At 35.2% G+C, this 11,349-nt stretch overlaps 1 protein-coding gene across 2 annotated transcripts; it reads right to left on the bottom strand.

The window, feature by feature from the left end:
- Positions 1-623: 623 nt before the first annotated feature.
- On the bottom strand, positions 624-10,902 carry LOC149417441 (uncharacterized). 2 transcript variants are annotated; one of them, XM_089640030.1, is made up of 7 exons: positions 10,809-10,902; positions 10,500-10,570; positions 10,050-10,267; positions 6,789-7,126; positions 3,748-3,952; positions 2,371-2,609; positions 624-1,741 (listed from the first exon to the last, which is right to left on the bottom strand). In XM_089640030.1, the coding sequence occupies exons 2-7, from the start codon at positions 10,567-10,569 to the stop codon at positions 1,627-1,629; spliced, it is 1,185 nt and encodes a 394-aa protein (XP_089496156.1). In that variant the 5' UTR covers position 10,570; positions 10,809-10,902; the 3' UTR covers positions 624-1,626. The 2 variants fall into 2 exon arrangements, with proteins under 2 accessions (XP_089496156.1, XP_089496157.1); XM_089640031.1 differs by lacking the exon at positions 10,809-10,902 and having other exon boundaries at positions 10,500-10,660.
- Between the last annotated feature and the right edge of the window lie 447 nt (positions 10,903-11,349).

Genomic DNA, 11,349 nt, shown 5'->3' with positions numbered 1-11,349 from the left:
GAATAAAGTTTTATCCAAAATTTTATTTTTTTCCCAAAGATGGAAAAAACAAAACCAGTTATGTTCCATTACATTTTATAATAACGGAAGCGTGTAGCAGAAAGCATAAAATAACGGTAAGTTAGAAACGAGAAGCAAGAAGTAGCGGGAAGCAACAACCAAAAAAAAACAATATGTGGGAAGCTGGAAGCGGGAGGTTGGAGGCGGGAAGCTGGAGACTAGAAGAAACGGAAGCAAAAAGTGAAAAACGAAAACCAAAACTCAATCAATTCCTTTATACCTGCCCATCTTACATTCTAATATTGGCTTATTAGGTTGCCATGTATACTGGTCGATCACACTCCAACCTCCTGGTGTGAAGGATCCTATCCTCAGAGCATGTGTTCCAAGTCGTAACACATTAGTGCCCCTTGTTGTACTGGTCTCATCCCAACAGGAGTCTCCTGGCTGGGGTGGGTACAATCGTATCGTATCTTGTAACCAAGAACTTCAATCCAATTGGGCACATTCAATAAATCGTTCTGCATTCGTAAAAAAATTTTCAGGTAAAAAAAAAAAACAAATCTTTGAAGCAATATTGTCATTTATTATCTTTGCACGAATTTATTTGTTGTGTGTGCAATAATAAACATGGATAAAAAATAACATTGTCATGTTTGAATTAATCAATAAAACAACATAATCAAAAATGAACATAAAAAATGGCACCTATACACAATATACCTAAACTTTTTTACATTACCAAAATAAAAATAGTACTTATATATTAATCAGTTTTTAATCTCTCTTGATCATAAAAGTAAAGAAATCATAAGCTTTTCTAAAAAATAGTTATATCTAAGCTGAGATCAATAATAAAAAATAAATAAAAACTCGATATTTATAAAAAGTCATTGTTTAAAAATTACCATAAAGGCTATAGAGATGGTCGATATCCCTGTTTCAGTTCCTTTGCTGTCATTGGAACTGTCAATATTATTTCTCTGAGGAACAAATTATTGTTGGAACTGATTAATTTTGGAATGAAAAAATTGTAAACCGGTTCCAAAGTAACCGGGTAAAGAACAGGTCCCACATCGGTCTCGCGTTAACTGGAACCGCAGTGATAACTCATTTCAGATATCAAGCATCTCTACCAAACACGAAGGTCTATTTTTTAAAGAACAATGGTTTAAAAAAAAAATGCAAAAAATCTTCTCAAAAGATTACAAATAATATTTTCTTTAATTTTATAATGATGCAGCATTAAAGATCGCTATTTCCCATTACAAAACGTACAAGTAAACTGATATTCCCATGTGAAAATACCATGTTTTCACAATAACAAATATAAAGTTTCTTCTTATGAAGGATCGCTGCTTTGCAACCTAATAATATCTCGTCATTTTTAAAGATTTAAAAAACGAATTAAAAAAAAACAAATCTTCTCAAAAGATTAAAAATATTATTTTTATAATGATGCAAAATTAAAAATTTGCTCTGTTCCAATTTGTAATAAAAACTAATATTTCCCTGTAAAAACGCCATGTTTTCAGGATAAAAATATAAGGTTTCTTCCAATGTGGGATCGCTGCTTTATGACCTAATATCATAATAACATTATGCTTAATTTTGTCATCACTTAAATTAAATTTTCTTCAAATTATTGCTGCAGCATTGTTGTATGGCTTGAGAGACCACATTAATGCCTTCTCGGCTCCAGGCATAAGTTAGAGGATTTCCATTGAAAGAAAGTGGATCCCTGTGGAAAGCAGAGATACTAAATAAATATGTAAATATAAACTCCATACAGAATACCTGATCTTTCGGTCTTTTGTGATTGGTCCGTTTAATAAAAGGAAGGAGTGGGTACTCTTGTAGGAGGGGGGAGTCAAGAAAATCAGTATTTACAATCAATTGATCAAATGTTGAGCATGAATTTTCGGAGCACCTTCCATTGAAATACCGGTAGATAAAACACAGCATCACCACATGTGTGTAAAAACTTCAATCCACCTGCTAAGATAAAGGAAAGTTATTTTTATATCTAGGGACTCCTAACAAAAAAATGGCTGCTAATCCCTTTTTGACACAAGGTATTAATATAAACGAGACGGATATCCCAGAATATATTAGTATGAAATCGCATACACAAACGTGTCACCAACATCGTTCACCATATATCTACCTTTGTTTCGATTATCTATGGTCTGTACTGTTAACCATGAGTTTAGAGCAGTTTTATCATTTTACCTTTAAAAAGTGCTATAAAAATACATATGAAAAAAGTAACCTTTAAAACTAACCAAGTTTTTGTTCACTTTTTAAAGGTGTGCTGAATTGTATTTGTGTTGAGTTGTCCGATTACCAATTAAAAGATACCATACATACCTCTGAAACATATTCAGATTGATGGTATTAATGCTGTCTCTGTAGAAGAAGGAGCTAAACAGATCCACAACCCGGACAGTGGTCAGCGTGGAGAGCCAACAGTTGAAGACAGCGATGGAGTGGTTGAGCCACAGGAAGGGCGAGGGGGGCAGGTTGCAAATCACCGGCTGAGCCCCCCGCAGCAGCGTGCACAGGATTAGCTCCTGCATCTCCGATATTATGAGATCCACCGGCTTACCCTGCAAACAAGTTACAGTGGATTATGCTTAATTGGGACACATCGGGCCCATATATTTTGTCCCAAATAAGCAAAATTTAAGGTTGGTAAAAAATAATTTTTTATTGTTTTTTTATACATGTTACATGTATTCGAGTTCTCTCAAATTTCTTTTTAACTTATTAAATGCCATTTGATGGTAATACCCATCAATGTAATATATAACTATTTGTCCCGGTAAGACAGACATCCTGGGTTCGATTCCCAGTTGAGAAAGTTACCTTTTTATTTTTCTGTCTTGTTCTGTTTGATGATTCGTTTAGATTTATTAGCATTATCTTCTTCTTCAATGACTTATTAAATTCTCTTAATAATATTTGATTACAGAAAAATAATGATGTACTAACTGTATGTACCTAACATACGAATATGAAAAAATAAAATAATTGGTACAAGTAAAATATTATCCAAAGATGTGAAGCTAGCAGTCCACAATAGACTGATGATACCAACCCTGATGTGAGTCGTGGAACTTTCAGAGGAAGGATGAAGGTAGACTGAATGTTGTAGAAATGAAGCGTATGTGGGATAAAACCATGCATAAAGAAAGTGCAGTGAACGAGATTAACTATCCCGCAGCCAAGTGGGGGAGTAGGTAGTACCCAAAATTACTATCCTCCTTATATTAGCTTAAATACTTGACATTTCACTTTAGTATTTTACGTATTCCTGCGCAAATATGTACATAAGTTACCATTAATAATTGGGATTTCTATATTAAGCCCATAAGACAGAAAAATCATGGGGTCATCGGAAGACCCACCTGGTTAGAGACCTTTTGTTTGGCATCTTGGCCTGTCAAGAGTTAAGAAAGGGAAGCTTAGATGATTGTGACATGTATGAAGAGAGAGAGGTGTATAAGGAGAACATAAGATGCAAATATTAATGATAGAAAAAGTCAAGGACACCCGCGAAAGACATAGATAAGGGAATCATATACTTGAGTCGGGTCATGTCAAGAATCTGAATACATAACAGAAAAGTATGAAAAATGTATGAATGTAAATGAAGCAAGTGTGTTCCAAGACAGTGTTGTGTGGCAGTCCAGCCCTGCAATTAAACGGCTTGATAGTTAGTTATAACATAGTGGGTGATATTACGTTGCTGATGTCCACCATTCCACAGCTGATGATGACTTTAGGGGAACAGGACTGTTTGACTAGATGATACTGGGCCCCCTGCAAGTCGAGCCCCGACATGCAGGAGGAGAATTCCGTCTGCCTAACGGAGAACTTCTCCTGCACCAGAAACAGTATGTTCTCATCACCAATCACCTGGTGGCCGAATATGACCAGTTTCTTCCTGCTGAAAAATGAGATTTAAATTAGTCAAAGGTAAAGAGGAATTTACATAAATAAATTATTTATATTTAAACCCTAGTGGTGGCATCATCTAGAGATTGGCGGTAAAATCAGGATCTAAAAGATGTTACTGTAGATTTAAATATATATTGTAAGTACCAAATCAATACAATAACAATTGTAGTTCCTGATTTTATCGCGATTCTCTCGTTAGGCCTCTATTATATCATTTAACTAATCCATCTATAAAACGTATAAAGAGGACAGTAAAACATTCTCAAAAATAATGCGCATCATTTCCATGTTAAGAGGAAGCTACAAGCCAAAAATGTGTATATTCTCGGTATACCTTATATTGCAGGTAATAGGCATTAAAATTGCTTGACAAACGGAGTCTAGAAACGTTTGATTTCTAGCACAAAACTGGTTTTTATTTATTTTGTAAATAATTTTATAAGAAAGCAAAAAAGTTAATCAAGTGAAACTGTCACAGAAAATCTTAGCTATAATACTGTATTTTGTAAAAAGTTGTTTCCTTTATGCGTTCATACATTTCTATTGGAAAAATATTTTTTTTAGTATGTTTTTTTTTCTCTTTTTTTTTTTTAAATTCCGATTTAGTTGTCCGGGTTAAATCTTCCCCAAAGGTAAAACTTAACCCTTCCACTCACTTTTCCACAAATGATCATCTAGTCAATCAACATTATGTAAGTGCATTATATAAGCAAAATAAATACAAAACAATACAAGAACAACACGTCAACTCACCAGAGATCAAATGGGAAAATAATTCACCGACTCCAGATATTTTCATATCAGAGGGTTCGGCTCGGTAGAACTTCTAACAGGGCCTATAAATCCTACTGATCCCTCAACATAAATATTTAAAAAATCTTTTGTTATCCTACATGTATTCAAAATGACCGACTTTTGCATCTTTATATATAAATTTTTTGATAGATCTAATACGCCTAAATTTTTTATGAGAGAGCTATGTATAATGCTAATAGCCGAAATAACGAATGGTAATATTTTTATAGTCTGAGAATGCCAAATTCTTTGTATTTCATTTCCTAAATCTGTGTATTTTCTTATTTTTTCACTAACAGATTTTTGAATATTACAGGAATTTGGAATAGCGACATCAATGATATAAGTTATTTTAATTATATTTTTTATTGAGTACTTTATTTTTTTATTTGTATTCTACTCAGGCGAAACGATATGAAAACCTTCAATTTATCTAAAACATATTTCTTGTTATTCATAATGTACACCAATTCGTTATAAAGATTAATAAAAATAGTGATTTACAATTAAGCTTCGCCTTAATGGAGAGCAAACTTGCGTATGTAAAAAATACTTTCAGTCAACTTTAGGCCATACTGCCATTTATTTTTAAATTAACAGGTAAATACAAAAAAGGGAAAAGCTTTGAATGATTCTATTAAAAATGATAAAAGAGATCATTTCAATTCTGGTAAGTTTTTAGATTTTCACGGCCAAAAGCATTTTTGTTGTTTGTTTTCGGGGTGTTATGCCGTGTTGCGCTAACTCCTTCTTTAGCCGACGTTTCGGACAGCATTGCAGTGTCCATCATCAGGGCAGATTCGGTAGATCCGAAGATGCGCAACACGGCATAACACCCCAAAAACAAACAACAAAAACATTTCAATTCTATCCTAAAGTAGAGGCCTTAAGAGCTAGATTATAAAGATTTTTTCTATGTGAATACTGCACACTACTCCCAACTGTTTGGAGAGCCAGTGAGACTATGGCATCCCAATTGGGGTATGTTGTGAGGCTGAAGATAGTGGGGAGAGGAAAGAGATGTGGAAGTACCTGGCTATTCAGACATGGTCACCAAACACGGCTTTTGATTTTTCAAGCAAGGTTTCAATTCTGAATGGTGATCTTACACGAGGACGAACCTGAGAGTATCTTCCACTGTGGAAGGTGCCGCCAAAATACTACCTTATATATTATTTGATTGTTATTTGTGAAATAACACAAATTAATTAAATAAAATTTACGTGCACACGCCAGGATTTGATTCCGCACCCTCTGGATTGCTGGTCGAGAGCCTTATTCCTCGATCACGGAGTCTCAACTACTCAAATGTGAAAAATTTCACCACCAAAGTAAACGGAGATCAAGTAGTATAGAATAATATTTTTTAAATACGTTTTATTCAAAATAATCCCCATATTACCGAATTTTCTTATACCTACGAGAATCATCCATATTTCAAGCTCAACATCCGTGAAGGAAAGGCGGATTTAATTTAGTACAAAAATTTAGGGGCCTAAAATTGCAGATGCAAAAAGATCTTCTGTCCCTCTGCCAAGCAAATTTGATTCCTAGTGTTCACGTGATTGTGTGTGAAGATTCGTTTAGATGGTATGGGCTTTTAAGGCAAATGATCATAGAAAGGAGTGTTAGGAGAATGTGAATAGCAGAAGAAGTCGGGGTGGCCCGAGGATGACAGGAGGTTGATTTGTTAAAATGATTTGTTGGAGGTTGAGTTGGTAGGAGGGTGTTTGTGAGACGGTGAATGTTGGTGGTCCATCCTCTCTTCCTACCTATGTGGGGTAACAGCGTGATGGTTAGTTAGTTAGTATTCATTGGAGATATTATGAAAATTTGCTATAAATTAAATACGGTAACGATGATACTAATTCCTAATGATACTAATATACTCCAGAGGTCTGAGGGGTTAACATGGAGAACTAAAACAAGTAACAGAAATTCTTGTAAGATTCTTGTTAGAGGTCGATCACTATGAAAATTAAGATATGTAGCTCTCTTGCATTACACTATAAATTACTAAAACATCTTACGTTTGTTGGAAATTGTCAGCCGGTCTATTGTAGTTCTGTTGCTTCAAGATGGAAATCCAAAATGAATCTCCATTGATGTGATCGCTCAGTGCCAAATTCAGCTGCTTATCATTGATCAGGTTGCACAATGAAAATGCTAGGTTGAACAGCTGGTGGCGTTCGTTGTACACGTAATTGTAATCGTAGTAGGATAAGTTCTGCAGGAGGTGCTCCAGTAATGAGGAGCGAGTTCCGGCGTGCTTTAGAGTTTTCGGTGAGCGGGATACCAGAGGTTTTTTTATTACCGGATCTGGGGCAATATTAGACTTGCGTTTAGTTGCAACCCTGGGTATGCTGCGCTGTAGTGAAATTATAAAAAAAATATTAAAAGGTGCTATTATGCCTGGTTTATACAAGGCTAGTTTTTAGTGGTAACTAAATCACTGTTATGAGAGTACCGTCCACACATGCAATCACGTAATGATTTAGTAACTCGATTGTGTGTGTGTCCAAACAGGGCGACAATAATACCTTGAGCAAGCGATTAGAAAGTAAAGTCCTGTCCACACGTCGACAGTACAAGGACAACAGCCCCCACCTATTACAAGGATGCATGCGCCTCGGTGAGCAAGTGATTAGTGAGTAAAATGCCTGTCCACACGTCGACAGTACAAGGACAGCAGCCTTATACAACTTATTACAAGGATGCGTGCAGGGCCGCCGACAGCTAATCTGGGCCCCAAGTCTAGTAGACTATACCGGGCCCCCTCCCCACAACTTACCGGGGGGGGGGTGAGATAACAATTAATAAGTTCATGCTTACCTGCTACTGCTAGGAATACTACTTCATTACCTTTTCTTATACCATTATACCAATCTTTCGAATTTAGCATAATTATTCAATGGAAATGTTTAAAAAGTTATGGTGAATACTCAAAATAAAATACTTGTGTTTCTTGTTTGTGTGTATTTACATATTCTTCGTTAATCAAGATATCTCAAGGCTAAATTAAATTATTATATTTGAAAGACAGAAAACAGGTAACAAAAATAAATAATCAATTTTCAAAACCAATGGAAAATAAATTAGGAGTACCGCAGTGATCGATCCTTGGACCTCTATTGTTCATACTCTATAAGTCTATATTAATGACATGGTGAAAATATTTTCAAAATGCAAAGTACGACTATTTGCCGATGATACACTTATATACTTAATTGGAGATAACTATAAAGAACTAATAAATATTTTAAATAATGAACTAGATGATGTATCAAGATGGCTAAAAATAAATAAGCTTAAATTAAAAACAAAATGTATGGTGATTGGAAATAAGAAGACATTCAGTGAAAGCACAATTAAAATTGATGGTGAAATTATTGAAAATGTTACTGAAATCAAATACTTAGGAGTTATATTAGATTCCAAACTAAACTTCAATAGACATGCCGAATATACCCAAAAGAAAATTGCCAAAAAGATATCTTTTTTGGGAAGAATCCGGCCTAAAATTTCCAGAAAAATCGCCATCACCATTTACAATTCAATAGGCCACTTGCATGGATTTCATAACGACTTGGAAAAAATCGTGTGGATAGATCTTTTTACTAAGATTACGAAAATGTTAGTAAAATTTTGTAGAAATGTACATTTATTTTTATTTTTAAATAAATAAATGCATTATTTGGGCTCGTGTCGTCACTACATGAAAATGTCCCGTCTACTGAAAATGTTCCTATTAATTTTGTAAAATTCCACACTGATTTAATTTTTTTATATGGCATCACTTTGATTTCAGGCGAATTTTTGAATTCGTTCACTAGATTTATTGTTTGTTCTCTGCGAACTTTTCATTTAGTTTGAATTTTTGACAGATGTGAAGAGAACCCCGTACAATTTAGATTTCGGTACGTGTTTTAGAGGTATAATGGTTATAGTGCTGATTTTATCAAAATCAAATTTTATAATATTCTTATTATTATTATAATTTAAAAGTACAAGTATATTACATTGGATTTATTAATATAGACGTTGTACATTATAATGATTTATGATCAATAAGATGGATCAAGGAAAAAAATATTTATGATATGTAATATTTTTGGTATGCCTCGTTATTCTGCTGTGTCATTCGTGTGGAAAACGTTCTTTTTTTAAATGATTTTCGGCTATGTAACCTTTTCTTGACAACGTTTCTCGTTTCTCCATATCCTTTCTTTTCAAGGCCCCTGACTTGTGCTGATAGCGATAGCTCATTATTAGTGTTATATGAATGAGTCGCTTCGTTCTTCACTTAAAACTTCACAATGACACAACGCCACAACGATCACTTTACTTCAAACAGTTCAAACGAAACACTACTTAACCTGACTAAACCATAAAACCATACCAAACTCAGCGCGCAGCGATTCCGCTATGACTGTCGCCGACGGATTGCCGACGCGACGGTTTGCCGATCGGGTCGGTAGGGCCCGGGGGTGAGTATGAGCGGGGGCGCGGCGGGCGGCTGCATCGCCCCTCCCACAGCGGGCCGGCCGGCATGGCGTGCTTGTAGCTTGAGCTGTGAGTAGCACGCTCTGAGAGCGTGTTCACACACATGCGTGGGATGACGTAATTCAGCATATCGCTCGCCATATATTCGAATTTGGAATGTACGGCGAACGTTATGCCGAAATACGCTATCCCTCAAATATTATAGCTGTGTGCTGTGTGTGAACACGCTCTGACAGTTGGGCCTACGGAGCGTGCGGGCCTGGGCGCCCGGCCCACGTCCGTTCCTAGTGTCATTGGCATTTTTTAGTAAAATATCCGGGCCCCGTCCCGGGCCCCCCTTAGGCCCGGGCCCCAAGTTTCGGACTTGGCTAACGTGCCCTCTCGGCGGCCCTGGATGCGTGTGCAACAGTGATGTGGACTACTAAACCGAAAGATTCTATTTCAGTCAACTAAATTGTTATTAAACGGTACTTACTACTTCTTCTTAATCTTCTTATACCACTAAAAATCGCTGTCCATATGCGGACAGGGCCTTCAAATTTACTAAAATGATTTAGTTACTTCTAAATCCCTGGCCTCGTGAAACAAGATCTATTAACTTTAAAAATAAATGCACATATTCACACACACATTCACAACCACATATTATACAACTCTATATTTATTTTGATGTTAAAAAATTGCATATTTATTTTCATCTCACATTTATTTTCATTTCACCTTATAAGAAATTTTAAAAACACACATTTAATCTGCCATAAATTATTATATGAACGCAAAATACTCACTTGGCAAATAGGAGCTGGCCGTGCATTTAGGCCATGTTTTTGAGTGCTAGATTTCTGTTTGTTTATCATATTCTGAATATGCTTAGTCTCAGCACAGGCACAAGTCACAATACTTCCTTTCACAGTCACTCCGGGCAAAGAAGATATAAAGTCGTGAAGGGTTTTGAATTGTGTCTTGGAGAAATCAATGTCATCTCCAACCAGCTTCTTGTAGTCCCCTGAAAGAGAATTTACGTCACGGAGAGTTTAGTCATTTCATTTCTGACATTGAAGGAAATTGAACCTGCAGAACCAAATTTGATTTGTATCAAAAACTCTGACCTATACATAATCAAACTAAACTTAAGTTAAGATTACACCAGATCCCAGATTGATTAGAGTTGGATTCTAGTAGGACGTACGACACCATTCACGGTTTTAAAATACTATAGATTTGTTTGACTAACTTACGATTTAGTTCGATGAGTGGAACTCCTCCCTTCCGAGACATAATACAAGCTTTCAACGCGACAGGATCCATCCTAAAATAAAATAATTTATGAGAATTCCAACTACACTTTGTTAACGAATAAACTCACGTAAAGAGTTATCATTAAAATTTTTGCACTAAAAAAACGTGATTTATGAAGACAGACATACAAAAGTTAAAAACCCAAAACGAGTAACGGAAACATAATTAAAACCAAAAATATATTAAATAATGATAGGCATTTGTAATTTTTAAAAGGCAGTAATAATTATATCAATGATTAAATTTACTTTTTTCGTTCAATGGCGGGCAAATTAATTCCTTTTTATTTTGCTCGTCAAGAGCTAGGTAAAAGTTTCTGCCAAGTCAAAAATCAAATCAAACATGGAAACGTTAGCAAAATTTTCGATATTCCCGCTATATATTTTTAATTGTTCTGGCTAATAAATCAATATTTTATAATTTCAACATTTTATTAGGTTCTTACCTGAAAATTAATGAGAAATGCTATTGGCAACATTATTTGTGTCAATCGTAGAGATGGCCTGGAGACATTATACTTTTTAATCGATATTATTGAGAAAAATGTTAACGAGAAAGTATTCGGAAAAATAATTTACCGTAAGTATTTTTTTTTAAATGCGAAGCTGAACCGTTTTTCAATCTAGACGTGATAAATATATAAGGGGTTAAGTAATTTATGATTTTAATGTTTACTGACTGTTGAAAATCATCACGTATTGTTTTATCTAGGAAGGGAGTTCCAGAATAGTTGGAAAGATGTTCAAGTGCTGGGAATATGACACTTTGTGGGTGACGTGCCTTAAGCAG

Source organism: Hesperophylax consimilis, chromosome 15 (genome assembly GCF_061612785.1).
Source record: "Hesperophylax consimilis isolate HC1 chromosome 15, BYU_Hcon_1.0, whole genome shotgun sequence".
In the NCBI taxonomy this organism is placed as follows: domain Eukaryota; kingdom Metazoa; phylum Arthropoda; class Insecta; order Trichoptera; family Limnephilidae; genus Hesperophylax; species Hesperophylax consimilis.
The sequence above is the reverse complement of the archived record's forward strand: the minus strand, read 5'-3'. Positions and strand labels throughout refer to the sequence as shown.